The following is a 27,096-nucleotide window of genomic DNA, read 5'->3' on the forward strand; positions in this document are numbered from 1 at the left end:
ATTCTCTCCTCCCTTCCTCGCTGTGCCCTCCACACCCCCAGGCTTTTTTTTTTTTCGCTCTTTCAGTTCCCTCTCGCATCTCAGCTCTTCTATATTACATCCATTCTGCATTGTTTTCCGCTTCCCACCTGGATTGGAAAGGGTGAAAAGATGCCACCCCCCGAAGTCGCGGAATGACGAGGAGGAAAATTTGGCTGATCCAAGGAGCGATCCGAGCAGAAAAGGGTCTACGAGCTTTTCGTCGTCTTATATGATCACATTTTTTTAATTTCTTCATTCGAAGGGTTTTCGTTTTTTTTTTTTTTTTTTTTTCATTTTAATGTATAAAAGCAAGAAATCCCAAAAAGGAGAAGAAGGATCTGACACGATGGGTCCAACATCCTTCGATGCTTCTCTCTTGTGCGACTTCAATTTCGACCTTTCGCATTTTTCACTTTCCAGTCTGGATTTTAACCCGTACGACGAGAGCTGCAGTATTTCTGGATTTCTGGCTGCTATGATATGTCTCACGAATGTCTTTCCTTGATCCTTTGGGTCCTGATAAATCATACATGTACCTGATCGAAATCGATGAAGATATGCCCAACCGGCTTTTCCAGCCATTTAACCCTACACATTACGATCCCTTTTTATTACAAAATATATGAAAGGAGTGCATCTGTTTTGCTGCCTCCTCGTCTCTGGACCCTGGGACTCAGTGAGCAGATGGATTTTCTTCCCCAGGATTTACCTTGGAAACATGCTAGTCCTACTTTTATATCATATCCCGCTTGCTCTGAACCTCGCTGACCATAAACCTCACCGCCTATATGAGGAATCTATACTGCAAGGCAAGAAGAATCTCTGATGGGTTAACACCTCTCCGGAGGAGGAATTAGGCCACTCGGAAAATATAGATGCCTCTAGAATAAAACAGTTTTCTGTGTGGATCTTCTAAGGGCTCATGACAAGGGTCAAAAACGACCCCCAAACCGTTTGGGAAATAATGGGGCTGTGTCATAGGATTGGTCCAGCACAAAAGGTCCCATCTCTCCTGTGGGATCTGTCAGAGGGACCGAGAGAGAGAGGACTGCAGTGAAGAAACCAGTACACGGTGAAAAAAAAGAAGGGTTTCCAGTATTAAAAAAAAAATTAAAAAATCCCGAAAAAAAACCCTCAGCCCCTGGAAATGCCCTACCCAACACAGATGCCAAGCACACAAGGCCAGAAGGGCAAACGAACAGTCACAACGGAGGGAGACCAGTGAGGAAAGGAGGAACACGCAGGTATTCGAGAAGGAAGTGGGCAAGAATACGGAATTACTGGCTGCTTACTGTAATGAATGTATGTGATGTGTATGTGAAGGCGAAACCTCCATCCCGTGTGTCCCCCGCCTGGGTACATGGCCATATAATCGAGGCAATAAAAGATGTGTGTGTGTACGGCTCCGGGTAGTAGAATGTATGCTGGATGAGTGGCAGACACTAGACTGTTGACATAGAAACTGATTAGAAATTACGAGAATTGGATAAATGACCGAGATTAGACATAGATATCAAAATGATGGGGGGAGGAAACCTGCTGCAGACCACCTACAGCAGACCCAGGGGTGAGGAACGAGGGTCTCTAAAGTTTGGGAACTACATAGAGCTGCTAGAAAGCTGAAACATTAGTAGTGATATTAAGGAGCAGAAACCGGTGGGAACTCTCACGATCTGTGGAGAACGCCCTGACATATGTGACTCATAACAACTCAACCAATAAATCATTATATTAACCCAGCCCCCAGATATACATGTGCCCGCAGCCCACCACCGGCCGGCTCCAATCACTCGATATCACAGCCATCTGCACTTGTGGGAATAAGGGGAAAAAGGGGGGAAAAATCAGTGGTGAAGAGCGGCTGGACCAGACGTGGAGTCTACTCTCACCTATAGATAGTGCTCACATCAGTATGCACTGTGACACTTATGTCAGCACTGCAGCAATACTATCCAGAGGAGGAAAAAAAGAAGATCGATAGACTAAAAAAAAAACAAACACAACTGCTGTCCGGGGTCACTGCCAATGAGACTGAAACAATCTGAGAAAATACAGAGTGCAGTATATATGTGCGTGGGTATATGTGTGTGTATATTTTTGCGTGTATGTAATAGGAGTGTGTGCATATGCATGTATATATTATATTTTTGTGTGTATGTATGAACTTGCGCGCATGCATGTGTATATAGATATATTTGTATGTACGTATGTGAGCGTGCGCGTATGCATGTGTATATACTTGTGTGTGTAGAAGCGTGCGCCAACACATGTGTATACATTATATTTGTGTGTATGTATATTAGCGTGCACGTATGCATGTGTATATATGAGTTAATGTTTGTGAATGTATACCTGCATGCATTTCTAATGTGTTTGTGCATAAATGTGTGAGTCTATGTTCGCGTGTGTGTGTGTATATCCATATGAAAGTCTGTGTATGTGTTTTTGTGTATATATATATATATATATATATATATATATATATATATATATATTGTACACGCATGTATGTATATACATATACTGTATAATATATTTGTGTATATAAAATACATGCATGCTTCCTAATCACACCAATTCCTTGTGATTCATAGTAGCATGTACTAAGAAAAGATGACACTGTATATTAGCAATCATACAATTTTAATAGGGAAGGAGTTTCTAGTACAATTATATCACAAGTGACGGTTTTGCACTGCAGGGCCGTTCAAGTCTGAGGAGAAGTGAGGACACTTTCACCTGACTGCCAAGTTCTATAGTTGAGGCTACATCCAGTTTTGCTGGAGCCTGTCAGTAGGAGCTTTTGCTGGAGCCTGTCAGTAGGAGCTTTTGCTGGCGCCTGTCAGTAGGAGCTTTTGCTGGCGCCTGTCAGTAGGAGCTTTTGCTGGAGCCTGTTAGTAGGAGCTTTTGCTGGAGCCTGTCAGTAGGAGCTTTTGCTGGAGCCTGTCAGTAGGAGCTTTTGCTGGCGCCTGTCAGTAGGAGCTTTTGCTGGAGCCTGTTAGTAGGAGCTTTTGCTGGAGCCTGTTAGTAGGAGCTTTTGCTGGAGCCTGTGAGTAGGAGCTTTTGCTGGAGCCTGTCAGTAGGAGCTTTTGCTGGAGCCTGTCAGTAGGAGCTTTTGCTGGAGCCTGTCAGTAGGAGCTTTTGCTGGCGCATGTCAGTTGGAGATTTTGCTGGAGCATGTTAGTAGGAGCTTTTGCCTGTCAGTAGGAGCTTTTGCTGGAGCTTTTGCTGGAGCCTGTCAGTAGCAGCTTTTGCTGGAGCCTGTTAGTAGGAGCTTTTGCTGGAGCCTGTTAGTAGGAGCTTTTGCTGGAGCCTGTCAGTAGGAGCTTTTGCTGGAGCCTGTCAGTAGGAGCTTTTGCTGGAGCCTGTTAGTAGGAGCTTTTCGTGGCGCCTGTCAGTAGGAGTTGCTGCATCTCATCAGACTATGGAGTGGGATATAATGGTAGGACGGTTGGCTATGATGACAATTGAATCAGATTAATATTTCATTATTTCAGCACTGGGAAGGTATTACAGATGCCTATCCTTGTTAGCGGTGGCCTGTAAAACTACTTTTGGAATTCACCGCCCAATTCTGTTGCGTCACGGTTACAACACCAAAACCCCCTTTGTTTGACAAATAATTTTAGCCTGGTAGGCTCCTCAACCCCTCCATTCGTTCTCCTCACTTCTCAACCGAGGATCTTGTCTACTGGTTGTCAGGGATGGTGTCCAGCTTTTACCGATGGTATTGTTTTCACAGTAGAAGCTTAGCCACCATTTGCTAAGCAGCAAGGAAGCAGATAAAGTCTAGTCTGTAGGTATGGTGGGGGACGGGACTAGAGAATGGATGTTATACAGCAAAGATTCATCACCCCTCTACGTTAACAACGTCCATTTGGGCCTTAACATATGTCCATACCCATCAAAGATTCAATGCAACAAGATGTTGTAGAGGTTTTATCCTGAAGCTATCATATCACTGACAAGTCAATGGTTACATAATTCCTTCATTACAGAGTATCAGATATAGGAAATCAAACCTCAAGGCTCTTCACCCAAAAGCAGATGCTGCATAAGACGTTTCTGTCCTCGCATCTAGCATGGAGACGTATTAGCTGTATGGCCATGTTCCACAAGCCCCAGGGCGGTCTTCTGTGGCGGCCTTCCTTCACTAAAACCATGAATTCACAGATCCAATAATTACGGTACTTCTATTTTTTTTTTTTTTGCAAAGGGGAATTTAATAGATCTACAGAAGGTAACCACAGACCTTCAGTATGGGTCGCCCAAACAAACTACCGTAGTGTAGCCATTGGTGTACTCTCATGCACCGCATGGTAGTCCATTAAATCTTGGCACAACCCTCCAGAGCGTTTTCACAAGTCCAGGAACCAGACGTTCTCCTCCAGAGTCACTTTATTATTAACAATATACACAGAAACAATCTTACAGGTGACGTTTCGGCCACACAGGGCCTTTATCAAGCCATAAAAATAAGAGGAGTGAATCGGTTCCTAGATTTTTACACTAGTTTAGCCGTCAAGTTCTTGCACTCGACTAGAGATATGAAAATAAAATTCAAGGGGCCCTGGTCCAACTATCACACCCGTATTATTTGGCCACTGGACGGGAGTCCGCGCCTCCTACCCGCCGGCATCCCTGGTGTAACTTTTGATTAGAAGGCTTGGTACGACATTTTGTGTGTGTTGCACTGCAACAATGACGTTTCACCAGGCCTACAAATGAGGAGAGGAGTCGGGGATACTGACAGGTAGGGGAAGGTTCACAGGAATCGCATCCGGTGGCCAAGGAATACAAACGTGGAGGTAGGACCAGGGTCCATGGCTCATCTATACTGAGCATGCATGTAGTGGAGAGTAAGCAGCTGATGGACACTTCTGGAGGCAACTTACCTCCCTGAAACAAAAAAATAAATCAACCGGTCAAAAGAAAGAAGTCCAATCCCTTCACCCAACATCTGTTGGGAGAAAAGATAGGAGACAGGTTATGCCAATGGATCCTACAAGTCAGCCATACATGTGAGATATTTCTCTGTGGATCATCGGCAGATCTAGCTCAAATTAGAAGCACCGATTGTTAATAATAATCACACAGATTGAATATTTTATTTGGATCTATCGGTGGTCTACAGATAAATATCTAAATTTTAGGACCACCAAACATCTAAGAAAAAAAAAATAAGGGGATGGGTTGATTGATACATGCACTATTCCTTACCTTGAATCATTTTTGGTATCCACTTTGCTCATGACCTTTTTAACCAAAAACGGCTGGAACAGACATTTTATTTTTTACCAATGAGAGCCCCATTCATTAGTTAGGCCCCCATTACTGGGTGAATTAACCCATGGATGATATTAATTGGCGCCGGACACACCTCTGATGGATGCAGTCAGGAGAATAGCAGCAGCCTATAGCGTATATGTGCTGCACCGACGTGAGATGCTGTAGGTTAGAGACAGATCCAGGGACAGTGATATTAACCCCGACACTAAGCTCCCGGCGAAGATCTCGCTCCCGCCAGGGAGTTTGTACAGATACGAAGATAAAGGGGTCACACTGCTATCTGTCAACCGGAGACAAGAATAGCAGAGAGGTGAAAAAAAAAGCATCAGAACAGAGAGTGGAGGAAGAGGAAGAATAAATTAGAGCACTGGAAAGAAGATGAGAGGCAATGGGAAGCATAGGAGCAGCAACTTTATTCCTGGCGGAAAATATGTAAAAATATACATAAGGGGAGATTCACCCAGTAGGCACCATCATGGGGATCTCAATTTTTATACATGAAGATAAAAAGGTTATCGAAGGGATTTTTTCTTTTTAGCAAAAAAAACAAAAAGGGCCAAAATTAAAAATAGTTTAAACTAAAAACACAAATAAAGTCCTTGATTTGTCCTTGAAGAATTTTATACATTCCTTAAGGTGCATAGGTTTAATGAATCCAAGAAACAACTCTAATCATAGCTCCTGCAAGGTTATCAACCACATAGTCTAGACTTCTAAATGGCAGGAAGACATGGAAATACTCAGGGACAGCCACGATGGAAGTTCAAAAAAACAAAGAAAAATCAGGATCTAATGTGAAAATGTGACAGAAGGGGGATAGCCCTAAACTGATAACTGTCCCAACAGGAAGAGAACAAGGGGTCTAGGTGCCAGCTACTGGAAGTAGCATTTCTAGCAGTCACGATCAACCTTTTAAAGGGAATCTGTCAATAGATTTTTGCCATCTAATCTGGGAGCAGATGTAGGGGCAGAGATCCCGATTCCTCAGATGTGTCACTTACTAAGCTGTGTGCTGCGGTTTCAAAACAAATAGACTTAACAGCAGGAGATAACTACTACAGGACTAGGTGTCATGTGCAAGCCAGTCAGGCTAATCTGTGTATCCCCACCCCCCAACACGGATTGGCAGCTTGCTGACAAATGTACCCAGGAAGCAGCCAATCAGTGATGTGGGAGGAGTTATACACAGCTCAGCATTCTGAGCACTGCTAGATCTAAAGCAGAGAAAACATGGATTCTATCCAAACTACACCAAGCAGCTCAGTAAGAGATACATTGCTGGAATCGGGGTCTCTGCCTCTACATTATGCTGCTCTCAAATTCCATGTCAAAAGCCAGTTGACAGATTCCCTTTAAGAGCCTTGGCACATGACTTGGGAAACAAAGCCATACCAGAATCTCCATAATATGCATTCAGCTTTTTTCAGTTCTCTTGCTCCTAATCAAAGCTAAGTAGGAGACTATTTGGCTGATGAGAGGCGTTAGAGAGGGGGAGGATGTCTAATAGATAAACTTTTCCTTTAACCCCTTAGTGACCGAGCCAAATTTTTGAAATCTGACCAGTGTCACTTTATGTGGTAATAACTCTGCAACGCTTCAACAAATCCCAGTGATTTTGGGATTGTTTTTTCGTGACACATTATACTTTATGATAATGGTAAATTTTGTTCAACATTTTTTGTGTTTATTTATAAAAAATATCAAAAATTTGAGAAAAATGTTAAAAAATTAGCAATTTTCTAAATTTGAATGATTATCCCTTTAATCCAGATGGTCATACCACAGCAAACCATTAATAAATAACATTTCCCACATGTCTGCTTTACATCAGGACCATTTGTAAAATATTATTTTATTTTGTTAGCAGTTTAGGAGGTTTAAAAATGTAGCAGCAATTTTTCATTTTTTCAAAGAAATTTACAAAATTTATTTTTTTAGGGACTTATCCATGTTTGAAGTGACTTTAGGGGTCCCATATATTGGGAAACCCACAAACGTGATACCATTTTAAAAACAGCACCCCCTGACATATCAAAAACTGCTGTCAGGTAGTTTATTAACCCTTCAGGTGCTTTACAGGAATTAATGCAAAGTGGCATGACAGAAATGAAAATGTGTATTTTTACCACCTAAATGTCTCTAACTTCTAAACAGATTACTACAGCCGTCAGACTCTAAGGCCGCTATTTGGCCATGAATTGCCATGGCAAACATCAGGACAACAAAATCATGATATGAGGGCACCAATTGTGACAAAGAAGAAGCCCCCACACTCTGTTAACCATTTATAATGATGTAGTCACTATTGACAGCAGCATCTAAAGGTACCGTCACACATAGCGACGCTGCAGCGATACCGACAACGATCCGGATCGCTGCAGCGTCGCTGTTTGGTCGCTGGAGAGCTGTCACACAGACAGCTCTCCAGCGACCAACGATCCCGAGGTCCCCGGTAACCAGGGTAAACATCGGGTAACTAAGCGCAGGGCCGCGCTTAGTAACCCGATGTTTACCCTGGTTACCATCCTAAAAAGTAAAAAAACAAACGCTACATACTTACCTTCCGCTGTCTGTCCTCGGCGCTCTGCTTCTCTGGTCTGGCTGTGAGCGCCGGGCAGCCAGAAAGCAGAGCGGTGACGTCACCGCTCTGCTTTCCGGCTGACCGACGCTCACAGCCAGTACAGGAGGAGAGCAGAGCACAGCGCTGGAGGACAGACGGCTGTAGGTAAGTATGTAGTGTTTGTTTTTTTACTTTTAGGATGGTAACCAGGGTAAACATCGGGTTACTAAGCGCGGCCCTGCGCTTAGTTACCCGATGTTTACCCTGGTTACCAGCAAAGACATCGCTGAATCGGTGTCACACACGCCGATTCAGCGATGTCTACGGGGAGTCCAGCGACGAAATAAAGTTCTGGACTTTCTTCCCCGACCAGCGATCTCCCAGCAGGGGCCTGATCGCTGCTGCCTGTCACACTGGACGATATCGCTAGCGAGGACGCTGCAACGTCACGGATCGCTAGCGATATCGTCTAGTGTGACAGTACCTTAAGGGGTTAAACAGATTTAGATGGTGCAAATACTGATCGTGGCTGATACAGCAAGTTGTCAGCTATAGTGTAAAACTGACAGCTGCTGGATTGTCACCTGTATGGGGATGATATTCTCTTATATCTCAGGTCAGTTAAAAGACGTATTGGCGGTCATTAAGGGGTTAAAAGACTGTCAATCCAAGGAGTCAAGGCATATCAATGCATTTTAATAGTAACAGAGGTAACGTAATGTACAAAAAAAAACAAAACAACATTTTGTCAATGGGAACATAACTTGCACTTACGTCAGTATTTACATTTTTCCAGTTTTTTTTTTTTTTTAAGAAATAAAAGCTGCACTGTGATTGGTTGCATCTAGGCCCATTTTTGGTTCCATAGTTTTTATAAACGAGGCTGAAAAATTGCCTTAAATTACCCAAAAGCTTCCAAAAACGTAGAGCGGAGAGGTTTGCTGTAAATATGGGTTACAGCTATTTTGCGGCAGTACGAATCAAGTTTAAGGTCAAGTGTTCCCAACCACATCCGTAACCAAACAAGTTCATGCCTGTAGGGCAGAGCCTAACAGAAGGAGCGAAAGAAAAGACCTGCCTGAAAATAGCTATTGATCTCACAACAGAAAGATGCAGGATGGAAATTCAATACTATGCAAGTGGGCTCGTGCTGAGGACAGCCATTATTCCGGCACACTCACGTAGCGACAGCAATAGTAGCAGGCACAGGAGAGAAGGTGGTTAAACATTCAGAATTTCTTTTACGTAACCTGCATTGAGAAGTATAGTGACTAAGTGCAATATAATACATTGTATTGACACTGCCTTTAAATGGCAGCCCCAAGAAGGTATTTGATAAAAAAAGGCTCATTTTATGATGAAGTGAAAATTATGCCAAAGTGCTGTATATTATCTTTAATATAATCTTCGATTTAACTAAATTAGGCCTTATAATTAAATTACCTGAGAATGGTTCTTAAAGGCATTGCTATATTGTATGTACAAGGGTATGGAAAGTGAGGCTGCACCCAGTGGCCAGGAGTATGTATAACACATGAATACCCTCCGGTCCTGGCTCAGAAACCGGTGAATCCTTGTAGCGCACATGTATGCGCTGGGAGGAATCATAAGTCTGCAGGCACTCAGAGTGACTGCAGACTTATCGATTTGTACAGGACAACCCCAAGTTTACCAAATGGCTCTGACACACTGCTATAGGCTCTCCGTATACTCTCCCCTGCTTATTACCTCATTGGTTTGGCCCATACATGGCCTAGATAACTACCTTGAATAGAACTTGGGTGGGCAGGTGACACTTTGGGCTACACCCAACACGTGACCTAGAATTTAAAACCAAAGTAATACCGTTTTTGTTTTGCAGACGTTAACACTTCTTCTACCATGGAAAAGTTGGTCTGGGGTGTTCTACTGGTAGGAAGCCTTGTGACCATAGTCCATTCTTGTCCCTTTCATTGTACCTGCCAAAACCTTTCAGAATCACTCAGCACACTCTGCGCTAACAAGGGGCTACTCTACGTGCCGCCCAACATAGACCGCAGGACTGTGGAACTACGGCTGGCGGATAACTTTATTAGGGTGGTGGATCAAGAAGACTTTCTTAACATGACTGGTTTGGTGGACCTCACCTTGTCAAGAAACACAATTGATAATATTCAACCTTATGCCTTTGGTGATCTAGAGAGCTTGAGGTCTTTACATTTAGATGGAAACCGTCTTACTGCCATTCACGAGGAAGCGTTAAGAGGAATGCTCAATCTCCAACATCTCATCATCAATAATAACCAGCTTGTGACAATCCCAGTGGCTACTTTTGATGATTTCCTTTTAACTTTGGAGGACTTGGATTTGTCTTATAATAATCTGATTAGCGTTCCATGGGAGGCGATGCAAAATATGGTTAGTTTACATACGCTCAATCTTGATCACAATCTTATAGACTTTGTAATGGAAGGCACTTTCTCCGAACTCTACAAACTTTCCAGATTGGATATGACATCTAACCGACTGTATACACTACCTCCAGATCCACTTTTTGTCCGATCCCAAACTGGAGTGGTTAGCCCTACCCCTTATACTTCAACAATTGTGCTAAATTTTGGAGGCAATCCATTCCATTGCAACTGTGAACTCTTATGGTTACGCCGATTAGTGCGGGAGGATGACATGGAAACATGCGCGTCTCCTCCACAGCTTGCTGGACGTTATTTTTGGTCAATACCCGAGGAGGAGTTTACTTGTGAGCCCCCACTAATTACTCGTCACACGCATCAGCTTTGGGTGTTAGAAGGCCAAAGGGCAACATTAAAGTGCCGGGCAATTGGTGACCCAGAGCCTGTTATCCATTGGGTGTCACCAGATGATAAAATAATGACAAACTCATCTAGGACAGCTTCCTATCGAAACGGAACCTTAGATATACTAGTTACAACTATCAGGGACGACGGAGCATATACTTGTATAGCAATCAATGCTGCTGGGGAATCGACAGCTCAAGTCGACCTAAAAATGATCCCATTACCACATCGCAACAATGGAACAGTTAGCGTATTGAGACAGGACCCTGGGTCTTCTGATATCACCACTTCATCAAAGACATCTATGAATGCTACAGAAGAGAGGAAGGTACCGGACACTGCTGTTGTGGTCACCGATGTCACTTCATCTTCGGCACTGATAAGATGGTACATGAACAGGTCAGCCTATGTAGTGTGGATGTTCCAGGTCCAATATAACTGCACAGCAGATGAGACGCTGGTTTACAGGTAAGAAACTCAAACATCTCATAATATGTATCTATGTTCCAACCTTTTGTAAATTAGGGTAAAAAATTAGGAACGCAATATCTTGCAAGACAGCACCATTAACTGCAGAGCAGAGATCGTAAAACAAATTGTGAATATCGGGTTTATGCAACCTGTGTCTCCATGGTAACAGACTACAAATAAATACTGTGTAGTCTGATCCTGTACTAAACGCCATCCTTTCACCTAACCCCCTGCTTCTTTCTAACATGCATATGTAATGCCGGGAACATATCACATTTTAGCCACACACGTTAATGGCTCCATTGGGGCTTCCAGGTGAAGTCCTTGAAAAATAGGACCTCAATTTTTTTTGTTCTGGCTATGCCTTTCAGATGAGGGTTTAAAAATATGGTCGACTGCACAAAATGAAGTCAGACAGAGCTCAAAGCGACTCTTTTCTGGGCTTTAAAAACAATGGCCCCATCATTGGACATGCCTGAATCCAATTTTTCAGGGCTTTAGGCGGAAACCACTTATATGTAACTAAAACGTGTTGTGAACATAGCCTTAGCGTTCCAGGAGGATTGGATAGTAGAAAGGCAATATGGACGCAGGATTCAGACTGCACACTCATTTTTCTGCCACATTTCTCTGCAAATTTCCAGATAATGCCTTTTATTTTGCAAAATCTTGATTTAACCCCCTACAATAAATAGAGGGCTTAAAGAGACTGACACCAGGTTTATGCTGGGCCCAATCTGAGGACAATATGAAGACCACAATTCCATCTGTGTATTACTTGTCGGATTTCCTACTATAGTGGTCATAAATCAGGGCAGGAGCCCTCTCCGTTAGTGTGTGCTCCCAAATCCCAGATATTCATTGGCAGCTTTTTCCTCTATGAACAGTTTAGGGCAAATGCAAGAGAAGAGAGCCACTCCTACCCGATCGGGAAGCATAAACCTGGTGTCAAATGCTCTTAAAATCAATTGATGCAACTAAACATGTTCTTTTCTTAATTAGGTCAATGATTAAAAAGTATTTTAAAGAGTGGGATATACCGTAGTTTTATTGAGGTCCCATTCTGCAGGTTGAAGGCAATCTCAGAAGCATTTATCGGCTGTGGTCGTTAGGTTATATTTTTGGTAGTTGTATATACAATGCTTGAAAAAAATTCTTATTGTTGACAGAAAGTCCTACATGATCCTATATTATATTTTTTTAACTCGTAGAAAAGAGGCTTTAAAAATGACTTCTCATAGATAGAAGCTTTTGGGGACTTGTCAGCTGATACGCACACTCTAGCATTTCAGAGTACAATATTCATGGCACCCATAGTTTAGGTAGCATGAATCAAATAACTGGTTCCCATTGGAGGGATTGTCCTGCAAGAAAAAAAAAGGCATATAAATTGGGTATACAAAAAATGTCTAATAGATGCCGGTTCCAACCACCTACATCCAGAAAAGGGGATTTCACCAGTCCCCTGTTCTAGCCAGCATCTGACCACCAGTGTGTGTCACTCTCTCCATTCATTACTGTGGGAGTACCAAACACGACCGAGAGTATTTGTGCTGCCACCTCTCCACTAACTGCCGGTTGGTCACTGTCCAGAGTAGGGGGACCTCGTTCTGGAGCTAGGCCAGGATCACAGAGGTGGGACTTGCATCTTTCAGGCATTTATGGCATATCCAATGCTTGTGCCATAAATGCCTCATGAGACAATCGCTTTAAGTTGTTAAAATGCGTATATTTTAGGAAATAAAACACTCCATCACCCATGTGATAAAGTCACTACCCCCACAATACTAGTTAACATTTTTAGCAACTATTTCAACCAGTTGTTATTCACAATTCGACATTGGTCTTCTACATGGTGCATAGAAACATCTGAGTTCTACCATGAAAGTGACATAATCACCAGTTTTTATAAGGACATTAGACTACAGTCAATACCAGAAGATCTGAGAAAAAAAAGTTATTGATAACTGTAGAAGGATGAAGCCAATTCGAAGGCCGAGTAGTTTCCTGAACCACAAGGTGGATCATGATCCTTAAGCTTAAGATGAGCAGGAAGAGAAGACTCCAGCACATTGGATTACCAATGGCCGATCTTTTTATTCTCTGAGAGATAAGCTGCCACAGAGGAGTCTGGTAGAGCATCTCTGGGAGATGAGCTGCCACAGAGGAGTCTGGTAGAGCATTCTCTGGGAGATGAGCTGCCACAGAGGAGTCTGGTAGAGCATTCTCTGGGAGATGAGCTGCCACAGAGGAGTCTGGTAGAGCATTCTCTGGGAGATGAGCTGCCACAGAGGAGTCTGGTAGAGCATCTCTGGGAGATGAGCTGCCACAGAGGAGTCTGGTAGAGCATCTCTGGGAGATGAGCTGCCACAGAGGAGTCTGGTAGAGCATCTCTGGGAGATAAGCTGCAATGAATCTGGTAGAGGATCTCTGGGAGATGAGCTGCCATAGAGGAGTCTGGTAGAGGATCTCTAGGAGATAAGCTGCGATGAATCTGGTAGAGGATCTCCACTAGAGAATACAAGAGCGAGAACACCTGTGTATGGAGGAGATGGTGGTCGACTGTTGATCATTTTGCACCTACCCAACGTATATGAGTGGCTTTAAGGTCCGTTGACATTAAAACTAGCGACTCATTTGGCCCGTTCTTCTGGTGATCGGCAGCCTGTATAGACTGCACTGTGAAACAAGTGTTCATGGGAACACTAATTCACGATAATCATGCAATGTAAAAGGACCTTTTAGTCTTCGAGCTCTACGAGATAATGGGGATAAATTACGTTAAAGTGGCCAACCATTATGTCTGGAGTAAGGTAAATTCATCATTATTCAGTCAGCACGTCATACCTACATCTAAACTTGATGCTAGTGGTAGTTGTAGTAATGATAGGCCACCTGAAGGAACAATTCTGTCATTACTGAAGTGCATTCAGCTATTTCCAAGCTTAATCATAAGAGTTTCTGTAGTCAGACAATGATCTACAGTACAGACCAAATGTTTGGACACTCCACCTCATTTAAAGATTTTTCTGTATTTTCATGACTATGAAAATTGTACATTCACACTGAAGGCATCAAAACTATGAATTAACATGTGGAATTATATACTTACCAAAAAAGTGTGAAACAACTGAAATTATGTCTTATATTCTAGGTTCTTCAAAGTAGCCACCTTTTGCTTTGATGACTGCTTTGCTCATTCTCTTGATGAGCTTCAAGAGGTAGTCACGAGGAATGGTCTTCCAACAATCTTGAAGGAGTTCCCAGAGATGCTTAGCACTTGTTGGCCCTTTTGCCTTCACTCTGCGGTCCAGCTCACCCCAAACCATCTCGATTGGGTTCAGGTCTGGTGACTGTGGAGGTCAGGTCATCTGGCATAGCACCCCATCACTCTCCTTCTTGGTCAAATAGCCCTTACACAGCCTGGAGGTGTGTTTGGGGTCATTGTCCTGTTGAAAAATAAATGATGGTCCAACTAAACGCAAACCGGATGGAATAGCATGTCGCTGCAAGATGCTGTGGTAGCCATGCTGGTTCAGTATGCCTTCAATTTTGAATAAATCCCCAACAGTGTCACCAGCAAAGCACCCCCACACATCACACCTCCTCCTCCATGCTTCACGGTGGGAACCAGGCATGTAGAGTCCATCCGTTCACCTTTTCTGCGTCGCACAAAGACACGGTGGTCGGAACCAAAGATCTCAAATTTGGACTCATGAGACCAAAGCACAGATTTCCACTGGTCTAAATGTGCATTCCTCGTGTTCTTTAGCCCAAAGAAGTCTCTTTTGCTTGTAGCCTGTCCTTAGCAGTGGTTTCCTAGCAGCTATTTTACCATGAAGGCCTGCTGCACAAAGTCTCCTCTTAACAGTTGTTGCAGAGATGTGTCTGCTGCTAGAACTCTGTGTGGCATTGACCTGGTCTCTAATCTGAGCTGCTGTTAGCCTGCAATTTCTGAGGCTGGTGACTCGGATAAACTTATCCTCAGAAGCAGATGTGACTCTTGGTCTTCCTTTCCTGGGGCGGTCCTCATGTGAGCCAGTTTCTTTGTAGCACTTGATGGTTTTTGCCACTGCACTTATGGACACTTTCAAAGTTTTCACAATTTTTCAGACAGACTGAGCTTCATTTCTTAAAGTTATGATGGCCACTCGTTTTTCTTTACTTAGAATCTGTATTATGGCAAGAAAACAGCAGCTAACAGTCTATTCAGTAGGACTATCAGCTGTGTATCCACCAGACGTCTGCCCAACACAACTGATGCTCCCAACCCCATTTATAAGGCAAGAAATCCCACTTATTAAACCTGACAGGGCACACCTGTGAAGTGAAAACCATTCCCGGTGACTACCTCTTGAAGCTCATCAAGAGAATGCCAAGAGTGTGCAAAGCAGTCATCAAAGCAAAAGGTGGCTACTTTGAAGAACCTACAATATAAGACATATTTTCAGTTGTTTCACACTTTTTTGTTAAGTATATAATTCCACATGTGTTAATTTCATAGTTTTGATGCCTTCAGTGTGAATGTACAATTTTCATAGTCATGAAAACACAGAAAAATCTTTAAATTAGAAGGTGTGTCCAAACTTTTGGTCTGTACTGTAGATCTCAAAAGTAAGTCAACACTGAATGGCTAAAGAGAAGCACAGTTGAAAGGTGTTAAGATTAGACTAGTCAAAATCTTGAAGTGACCCCCTGAGAGAGATTGCAAAACAATCATTTTATGCTCAAAATAATGTTGGCCTAAAATTTCTCAAAAAAAAAAAAAAAAAAAAAAATCCACATCTATTAAAAAGGGTAAAAAAAATAAAAACATACATACGACCATGCTTCATCTAGCACTGGAGACAGGGCACCGTTGTCCTTGTTTACTATCAAATCATTCATTTTAAGGCATAGCCAATCAATATGGCAAATATGCTTGCAGTGGAAAAAATCCATTCAAAGATCAGAAACCATTCAATGTGACAAGTGTGCAACTGGGGAAAATACAAAGGAAGGCACATTTTCCCGAACACTGTAGCCATGCCCTCTAATGATATCAAATGATGGTACCATCTGCTTTCTACAATAGACTGGTCCGGCAGCTATTAAATTGTGAGATTATCACACACGAGAACATCCAGTGTATTAAAGTGACAGCTTGATTCCATACAGAGATAATATGAAGGACACTCTACATGGAAGAATAGCCCCTCGAACCATCTACTGGAAATGAAAAGGCGATAATCTGCCTCCGTTGGCCATGAACACAAGGCATTTTTGCCATTTGTAGAATGAATCTAGATTTTTAAAATCAAAAAGATTCTTGGCGATCAACTATAAAAAAGACAGGTGAATAAATATAGCAAGAAGTTATAGGTGTCACTTGAATGGGGAAGAATGGCTATAGGTGGACCGATGTCACTATAGGACTATGGAGAAGTACGGAACATAAGGACCGAGCTAAATAGGAGATTTTAAAAACAAAAAATTTTTTTTAGTAAGACGACATAAAACCTGAACATAGGTAACCAAGTTGTATATACAACATTATAGGTACAATGGATACAAGTGTAAAATTTCAAGTAGTAGACACAGTAGTCAATACCTCCATTACCTATATAGAAAAGTAATACATGTATCCATTTAGAAGTATGTGGCAAACCTGCCCTCATCTATTATGAGATTCTCTCTGCACAGTTGCCTAATAGAGCATGTTCCCCAACGAGTGTTTCGCCTGATTGACCTTGCTTCCTCAGGGGGTATATGGCTGGATTTACGCCACAGTTCCGATTTTAGTTATTCTGTTCCGTATTCGGTATAGAATACAGAAACTCATGGCAGGGATGGATCAGATACATGATGGAATCCATCAGCAAACGGACACATTGACTTAAATAGAGATATGTCAGGTTGTCATTAATGGGTCCATCATTTTACAGGGCAAAAAACAGTGCAGCATTCAGTGCCGTTTGTCCTGGTAGAATAGAGATCAGCTAAAGTGTGCGATAGTCTACACTGTTCTAATACCCTCAGGGTTGACAGCTGAGTATAGCTTGGAGGACATCCCAATAATAACACGTAACTTAATATAAAATTTAAAACCTGGACACCCTACAAAAAAAAACACAGACAATAACAAAACCGTAAAGTGCTCATGTGAACCAGTGGGTTCAATATGGCAAATATTCTCCCTGGGAGTAGGAGAATACTGGATATATTTATTTAATGGTGGTTGTCCATAGTAGGGTCCACTTGGGGCCTGTCCTTGTGAGGACAGGAGTTTTGCAGGGGCACGACAGGGAAGAAAGGGTAGATACCCTACCCCCCTACCCTTACTTTTAGACCACCAATTTCCAGCTCAGGAGACTGAGAAATAAACCGGTACGGTGAAGCGTCCGTCCTCATTGGTGAGACCGAGCCAATTTTTATCTTTGAGCACTGGTTCACATGAGCACTTTACTGTTTTGTTATTGTCTGTGTTTTTTTTGTTGGGTGTCCAGGTTTTAAATTTTATATTAAAAGTTACGTCTTATTATTGGGGTATCCTCCAAGCTATACTCTCCTCTATTGCTGATGTAAACCTAGCCTAGAATGGTCTAAAAAAAAAAAAAAAAACTTTTTTGGAACAGATATATTCCTCTATAATGAAACTCAAGTTTCGCCTTAATGAATTTCTAAAGAACCTCGGAAAATGTTTGGATCATTGGAATCGCCTTTAATCAAATAGTCTGTATGCTAGTCTTAAAGTAAGCTCAAATATGTCGGGAAATAACATAACTTTTACTTAATATTGTTAGAACTAATATTGCCGCTAGTAATCATACAAACATGAAAATACAAGTTACCCAATATTAGCACCGGCGGTACCGGTTACTTTGTCCGCTCAGTGGACCATCTCTTCTAGTAACGGGTAAACAATACGTTGTAGTTACAATGTCAAAAGTATCAATAGTGAGTCCATCAAACACAAAGATCAGGTCTTATCACTTCCATTGACCTGTGGTAACAAAGAGTTCTGGTTTAATAGGCCAATGGTCCAAGGATCAGGTCCTGTCACTTGTAGGCCCGCGCGGGGTGTAATATTACTTATGGACCTCGTCTCGCCATCGCCTTTGTTGTGAAGTAATCCTCACATCTAGCCCTATTAAAGAGAACCTAATTTACCCCTATAACAATATGTACCATCTCAACATGGCATGGTTTTATCCAAAGACTAAAGGGGGACTTATTAGGGGTCACTGAGCTTAAGGGTTCTTTAAAAATGTGTCAGCTATATTTGTGGCCGTACCTACAGAATGGTTAACATGTAAAGCATGCAGAAACTTCTGCATGTGTTGAGGAGCTAGTATGTATGAAAGCATCCTTGTCTACATGACTTGTAGCCTACATTTTTTAAATAATTTTCCCATCTGCAGGCTCTAAGTTTCAGTTGTCTTTGAGCTTGTTGGGTGGAGAATAGCTGCTATGATGTCCCCCTTAAACAGCGCACACACACGAGGGATTACCCATTTTGTTTGTAACATTTCTTACGGTATAGAAGATGATATATAGAAGCCTGCAGGATATTATATAGTACTGAGCTTTGTGGCTGTGAATCCAGAACAGTATTTAGGATGTTATACAGTACTGAGCTGTGTGGCTGTGAATCCAGTATTGTGTAATTTAGGATGCTATACAGTACTGAGCCGTGTGGTTGTGAATCCAGTACTGTATTATTAAGGATGCTATACAGTACTGAGCTCTGTGGCTGTGAATCCAGAACAGTATTTAGGATGTTATACAGTACTGAGCCGTGTGGTTGTGAACCCAGTACTGTATTATTTAGGATGTTACACAGTACTGAGCTCTGTGGCTGTGAATCCAGAACAGTATTTAGAATGTTATACAGTACTGAGTCGTGTGGTTGTGAATCCAGTACTGTATTATTTATGATGTTATACAGTACTGAGCTCTGTGGCTGTGAATCCAGTACCGTATTATTTAGGATGTTGTACAGTACTGAGCCCTGCAAGCTGTGAATCCAGTACTGTATTAATTAGGATGTTATACAGTACCAAGCTCTGTGGCTGTGAATCCAGTACTGAGATGTGTGGCTGTGAATCCAGTACTTATTTTTAAAGCAACATTGATTCCATGCTGCTGTACATGAGGAGACGGTTTACATACAAAATACATCTGAGTGAATGGCGCCTTTAGGAGGTAGGGGGAGGGAGATGTGGCTTATAAGTGGAAAAAGAATTAAAGAAAAGAAAAGATTTATTGCAATTTTTTTTTTTTTACCTTGGCTAGAAGTATTGATTTACACAAAAAGATTGTTAAAATGATAGTGACTGTTGATGAGGGTGGACTACACAGTTACATGACAAACTAACGGGCATCACTAGTGCTAATATTTGGAAATGTTTGCATATAAGTAGTGATGAGCGAATCTGCTCCTATAAGACCATGCCCGTGTGCTAACCGAGTGTCTTTGGCGTGCTCGAATAATATGTTGGAGTCCCGGCACCGGCATGTCTCGCGGATGTTAGGCAATCCCGGCATGTGTTGTGGCTGTCGAAAAGCCGTGAGACATGCAGCCGCGGGGACTCCAACATATTATTTGAGCACGCCAAAGGTACTCGGATAGCACACAAGCATGCTCAGGTAACACCTTATCGAGAGTGAAATATCAGTCCAAGAAGCAAAATTCTTAGAGAAGATGAATTACAAAGTTGCCTATTTTATGTGTACTATTGATTTATGAAAGAAACATTAGAACAAAACATTGCGCTGTAAGAGGGTTGTCCACTACTTGGACAAACTCTTCTTGATCAATATGTTTGGCCCCCATAAAATAATAAAACCTGTACCCCTCTCCCGTCTCGGCACCATTCCCACAGTGTCAGAACTCGGGCTCCCGTGTGGTTGCTGTGACACGTGACGCCGGTGCTGGTGCTCACTCTCCCCGAGGCCGTCGTGCTATTGATGTGACACATGACGCCAGCGTCCAATCAGGACTAGCGTCACTGTCTCCGCCTTTGGACAAATCAAACAGGAAGAGGAAGCCTCACTTCCTCTTCCTGCTCAGTTCGACAGGAGGCGGGGACAGAGACGCCAGCGCTGATTGGGTGCTGGCGTCATGTGTCACAAGAACAGCACACAACAGCCGCGGAGAGCGAGTGCGGACACCACGGGAACGGCGCCGGCACAGGAGGCGAGTATAGGCATTATTTTAAGGGGGCCATTCGAGCGGAATAAGAAGAAGTAGTCCAAGTAGTGAACAACTTCTTTAAGTACTGTGTCTCCCTCCTCCATAGGATATTACGAGCACCAACCGTCACCTCCTGTCTCAGCAATGGGAAAATCTGTCTTTACTAAATACAGATTTTACCAATTAATCGAGAGTAAAAGATCAGTCCAGAAGGAGAAAGAAGAAGATTTCTCTGATAAGATATATCATAAAGTGGCTTCTTTTCATGAGTACTATTGATTTATGAAATAAAAAAATGAGGGTTAAGTTATGTTTACTCACGCTGGACAATAAATGCCTAAAAAAAAACGATGATCAAGAGTAAGAGAGGAACGATATCTTGTCTAATCACAAACATTTTTGGGCTCTGTGGATACAGAATATTGCGGGGGGTCTCAGATCTTTCCATTACTGACTCTACATGCTGGCGGTGAGCTGTAATTAATGGTTATACCGGGAGATAGGAATATTAAACAACCCCTGTATGCATTGCTAATGGATCCCATTAGACGAGAGGCAAACGTCAGACAGATCTACATCTTCGCATTTCATCTGACGATTCCTTCTTCCAAGAACGGGTTCGATTTTTATTGCATCGGCCACACTTTTTTTTTTTTGGGGGGGTAAGGGGGATGGCTGATCCGGGTTACCGAGCACGGCGAGTTCATTTCAGGGCATATATCGCACATAGTCTGCAGATCTAATGTCAGCGCCACAGTCTCGAGGGGATAATGGAGCCATATTCTACCGCTCGCGGGAGAGACGGAATAGAATTCTGCCAGTAACAGCCATTTCCCTAAAGATTACCAAATGACGAGACCCAACAGACTTCTGTGTGCGGAGATGAAATGCGGTGATTAGTATAGATTGAAAGGAAAACGATACTCGCGGCCCAACAATGCTGCAAACTAATATCTGTCATTTACCAAGCGCAATAACGGCGCACATAAATCTCCGAAGACTTGTTTTACAGCATGATCAATGGTCTTAAGTCAAGGTGATGAAATGAACCCGGTGCAATAATGGAAAAGTGAAGGAGTATAGTGGGAAATATTTTTGAGTGATAATGGGACTAACTATAGGCATAAAAATAATGTAAGTGCTACATTAAAAGGAATTTTGCCAACACTAGATACTAGTGATGAGTGAACGTGCTCGGATTTGGTGTTATCCTCCATGCTCGGGAGCTAACAGAGTGTCTTCAGTGTGATCGAGTCCCCGCGGCAGCATGTCTCGTGGCTGTTTGACAGCTGCAACACATGCAGGGACTGTCTGTTTGTTAGGTAATCCCTACATGTGATGCGGCTGTCGAACAGCCACGAGACATGCAGCCGCGGGGACTCGAACATATTTTTCAAGCACGTTGAAGTCACTCTGTTAGCACCCGAGCATGGCGGATAACACTTTATCCCAGCACGTCCGCTCATAACTATTAGATATATGATGATACTCATTGCAGTGTATAGGTGGATTGGTCTTCATGAACTACCGTAATTGCCTAGTCCTGTACTTGGGCAACAACTACTTTATTCTAAACATATGCTGTCTGAATGACTGGGCTACAAAATTATCTGACTTAAAAGGGATTCTCAGGTCTTAAACTACAAGACTACAATTACTAAGTAACTGCAGACTTGTGAATCCTCTCATTGCGCACCCTGCATGCTGTGAGGATTCACCAGTGGCGGGAGTGGGTGGTTATGCGATAGTGAGTATGCATTCTGCACACTCCCGGTCACCAAATCCGAGCACGTTCACTCATCACAAGTATCTAGTGTTGGCAAAATTCCTTTTAATGTAGCACTTACATTATTTTTATGCCTATAGTTAGTCCCATTATCACTCAAAAATATTTCACACTATACTCCTTCACTGTTCCATTATTGCATCGGGTTCATTTCATCACCTTGACTTAAGACCATGTGTTTGGTGCCAGCTGCAAACAGATCAGTGATGTGAAACTGCAAATGCGGCTTTGTTGATGCATGTGGCAAAAGATAATCCTTTGCCATATTCGACATTTGCAGTTTTGCCTAAAACAATCTCTCGGCAGCAGATAACAAATACGGCTCAGCTCTTCACTGCATAATAATTGCAAGGAGAGTTAAAGGGGATTTCCCATAAACAACTTTTATTTTAATCAATAGATCTTGGAATAATAATAATTTCCACAATTGGACGTGTTTACATAAAATGTTCCTGTGCTGAGATAATCTTATAAACGTGTCCCTGCTGTGTAACGGCTGAGTCTGACCATACCACAGCTTATGGGCAGGGGAGGATGCAAGAGAGTATACTGACATTACACCATGGGATCACAAATAATATTTTGAGGTAATTTTTTTTTGTTTTAACAGGCAAGGAAATGCTTTATTTCACAAAAAGAATAATTTGCGATCTCATTCTGTAATGTCTGTACACTCTTTTGCGTCCTCCCCTTCCCAGGAGCTGTGGTATGATCAGACCATGTCCCTGCATGGTGCAGACACGGCCAATACACAGTACACAGCAGGGGCGCATTTATAAGATTATCTCAGCACAGGAACAAATCCAATTGTGGAAATCATTATTTCAAGATGCATTGATTAAAATCAACTTTAAAATTAACTTTGAGGGAAAAAAACCTTTATGTTCTGCAGTCTTCTAGAGACCATCTAACAATGATAAAAAAAAAAAAAAAAAACAAACAAACAGGCAGCTATACTGATGGAGATAAAAAAAATAAAATTTTAGCAGTTAGTGTTCTGTACTGGATCATAAACTGAATTAGATTCGATGATGACTTAGTCTAGTCATGAGAACATATTAGAGGGAGAGTTCTGCAGCACTGAAGAGAAGATGGGTGCTACTAGGAAATGTAGTTTTAATAGTCTAAATAGAACCATCCGTTAAGATATGTAAGAACAATACCTTAACTGAGAATCTTTCAGTGAGCGGGTTCTGATTGGGCGCTTGCAACTTTGATCTACCTTTTCTGAGCTCCTCTCAAATTATTTATAACACCGCCAAAGTTCAACTCAACTTTGATGTGGTCTGTGATCAGGAGGAGATAAGAAAAAGACAGATAAAACAATTACAAAGTCTACCAGAACAAGCTCACTGATGGGTTTGAAGTCTAATCATTCTGCAGCCAGCAAAACAAACAGCCTTAAAAGCTAAATGGTGCATTTTTTTAATTAAACTCAATTTGAAAAACTATTACAAGTCCAAAGTACACGCATTTAAGTGCCAAGACCCCACACACACACACACAAGAAAGGTGTCCATACCCTTTAAAGCATGATCGATGAGTATTAAAAAGAAGGGTATATTCTTTTCCGAGACAATACCACGCTTGTCCAAGGCTTGGTGTGGTACCTTGAATGTTTTGAATCTACCCAAGCCTCTGTCTGCCCACAATCTGACCATTCATACTTGTTCCAAAGCAGATGAGCCACTGAGAATACTTCAATATGGAGAATGGGTGTGATAGTCCCCCTGTGCCAGAAGGAAGAGGTTTGTATGTGCAGATGCTCTCACTACAGTTAATAGAAGATAAAGAACCAAGCGGTCTTGCATTAGAGAAAGATGCACCATAAATGTCTGACTGATTGATGTCCACCCGCATAGAACCCTCTCATATGCTAATGTTTCCATACCTTCCATTCACCCACCACTGCTATTCAGACATGAAACATCCATGATGGAATAAACCACAGTAAACCCGTCTGAAGATTTATGTTGCATGAAGAATAGGGTTTCAGAGAAAATAAAATCTAAAAATTTATAAGGGGGAGCAGGGGAAATAGTCCAGGAGGCGGACTTATCTGGATTCTCCCCACCCCCCGCTCAACTTGACTAATCGGTTCCTCCCTATAGAAAGAGGGAGCTGACTCCTTGACTTCTTTCCCCTTTTATTCCTAGTATTTTCTTTGAACTGCAGAGTAAATCCTAGTGTAATTTTGTTTTTATTTTTTTAAAGCGGTTTCCCACTACTGGACCACCCATGCTTAATGACTTCAGGGCCTCACTGAGAACGATAACAGTAGATACTCATCTCCCTTTCCATGAAACGTCGGCGTTGCCAGTAGTGGACAACCCCCTTTAGCTGTATTGTAAGCATATTTATGGTAAGTTCTTTTAGATGGACATTATGGTCAGAAAGAATAGAATTCTTGGAGGGGTTGTCCAGATAAGACAGTCGGCACCCCCAAATTAGAGGACATCTCTAGCAGCGGCATCTACACACTGAACAGGGCTGAACATCTGGATGCCGGAGCTAATAAAAGCAGATCAGTAGTTGTGGTGGGTCTCGGACCCCAAGGATCTGATTGCGATAAGTCATCAATACTAGATGCCAAGCAAACTCCTTTAAGATTTTTATTTTAACACTAAAATGCATCTTTCACTATTCAGGAAAAACATATATTTGTACCGTGTTAGCCAGAAGATAAAAAAATATTAAAACTTGAGAGTCCTCAGTGGTTGATACCTTTCAATGGCTAACTGAAAAGACGGTAACAAAAGCTTTCGAGACCGAACAGACCTGAGTAATGTCGAAAGCTTGCTATTTGTTAGTCTTTTCAGTTAGCCATTAAAAAGGTGTCAACCACTGATGACTCTCAAATGTTAGTATTTTTCTTTCACTGTACTAAGTTTTGAACAAACTAAAAACTTTTCAAACATTTCAGATATTCAAAAGAGTAAGTGAGATTCTATTCTAAACATAATTTTCTTTTTTTTATTGCTAAGAGTTAAGTATTTTTGTTTTTTCTTTCAGGATTCTGCCATCTACAACCAAGCACTTTACCTTGAAGCACCTCGTTTCAGGAGTAGATTATGACCTTTGCATTTTGGCCATTTTTGACGATGTTGCAACCTCACTGGCTGCAACAAAATCCTTGGGTTGCGTCCAGTTTTCTACAGGAGAGGCGTACCCCGACTGTCGGTCACTACATGCTCATTTTCTGGGAGGCACTTTAACCATCATCATCGGAGGAGTCATCGTTGTGACGTTGTTGGTCTTCACGGTGGTCATGATGGTAAAATACAAGGTATGCAGTACTGCCCATTCAGACATTCCAAAAGTAACTAACGTTTACTCCCAAACCAACGGAAACCAGTTAGCGCCCAACGGCATGCTTCTACAGAGCAGAATGAACGACTCTGCCAAAGCTAGTTGTTCCCAGGTGACCTATAAAGAGGATTCTGGAAGGATTGTCCATGGAGTTAAACCTCAACGTAGAAAGGCGAGGCACAGAGAGGGATCGGAAAAAGCGGAGGATAAAACTACGAAAGCGTCAGATCATGAAGGGCCACATTGTGGATCAAGTCCTGAAGAAGGCATAGGTTTTGGTTTCCCAAAAACAAAAAGAAGCTGTTCTGTGGACATGGGGGAAATGGCGACCACCACTTGTTACAGCTACGCCAAGCGGCTGAGTGTTATATGGACAAAGAGGAGCCAATCTGTGCATGGCATGCTTTCACAATGCGGGACGGAGTTATCCAAGGGTAAACCAATGTTATTCACTGGCTCTGATGAGCTGGAGGAAAGTGTTGTGTAGTGGACATCACTATTACTTAACAGTTACACCAACCACCTCTGCGATTAGAGGAAGCACAAAGACTCATATTGGTGAAAAGCACCATAAGACACGTCAATAATGAGCCATGAACAACCATCATTCCTTATCGTCAAAAAAAGCACTAAACATCCAAATAGACTGGAAAGTGGATAGATTGCCGAGATCTACCACATAACGGAAAACTAAAAATTTTGCAGACCCTAATGGGAATACTTTGTTTATGGTTGGAAATCGTGGAGTCTTCTGTGGATGTGGTGGCACCTGGTGATTATATGGTTGGATATATTAGGCAAACAATCTGCCAAAGCTCAAAAGCGCGCCCGCGGAATACACGCAAAAGTGAAATGTCCATAAAAAGGGATAGCAAGGTTCAATGCCATCAAACAAACCAACCGGTTCAATGTGTTTCCAGAGGAAAAAAAAAAGACTTTCTCCAGTACGGGCACATCCAGAAAGTTATCGCCATCTTCTCGACGTACAGATCTGGGTGAATATTGACCAGATGGGTCCACAAAGCCATGGAATATATAATTTACCATAATAAGCTATAAACATTAATTTCTGTTACGTTGCTCAAAAAGTAGCTAGTACAGAACCAAACTAGTTCTACTCAAGTCATCGAGCAATGGATCTCCGTGTGTACACCCATGCTTGGCATAATGCATTGTATCGGATCCAAAGTGGAACCTTGTCCTAATTTTTGCCATTAAATCTTCTGCTTTCTCCTGATTTACAGGCAAGTTTACGTTTTCATAAACGCAAAATATCCTACATGGTGAGTTAAAAATGACTGCGGCACTTTAAAAATTCAGATACAAATATACAAATATCTTTACTCATTGGATTTTTTTTTTAATCATTTGCCAATAAAAATAAAAATCAAAGGAAAAATGTGCGAGTGTCTTGAACTGTGGCCGGTGAGTTCGAGTAGCTACATTCTTTTTATTCTTTGACCTGATCATGCTTTTATTCTTCTTTCATTTTTCCAAAGCCCATTCCATAGAGAAACATGAGCGTTTCTTCAGATTAGTGAGGTTCAGGTGCTGAGCGGACCTTTTCACCACCATCATCTGCACTCCAAGTGATTACGTTCTGATATCAATGCAGCCGAAGGCAGGAAAAGAGATCTGGGATAAGCCAGGTTTAGAAGCCACTTGCATGTACATTTTTAAATTGATGAAT

At 42.1% G+C, this 27,096-nt stretch overlaps 2 protein-coding genes across 3 annotated transcripts in view; one reads left to right on the forward strand and one right to left on the reverse strand.

The window, feature by feature from the left end:
* Window positions 1-27,096, reverse strand: part of PC (pyruvate carboxylase) — a 358,273-nt gene that overhangs the window by 31,175 nt on the left and 300,002 nt on the right. The window lies entirely within an intron of this gene.
* Window positions 40-26,805, forward strand: LRFN4 (leucine rich repeat and fibronectin type III domain containing 4). Its single transcript, XM_069740376.1, has 3 exons — window positions 40-1,265; window positions 9,732-11,133; window positions 25,110-26,805. The coding sequence occupies exons 2-3, from the start codon at window positions 9,752-9,754 to the stop codon at window positions 25,891-25,893; spliced, it is 2,166 nt and encodes a 721-aa protein (XP_069596477.1). The 5' UTR covers window positions 40-1,265; window positions 9,732-9,751; the 3' UTR covers window positions 25,894-26,805.

The sequence above is a fragment of the Ranitomeya imitator genome, chromosome 9, assembly GCF_032444005.1.
Source record: "Ranitomeya imitator isolate aRanImi1 chromosome 9, aRanImi1.pri, whole genome shotgun sequence".
Lineage (NCBI taxonomy): Eukaryota > Metazoa > Chordata > Amphibia > Anura > Dendrobatidae > Ranitomeya > Ranitomeya imitator.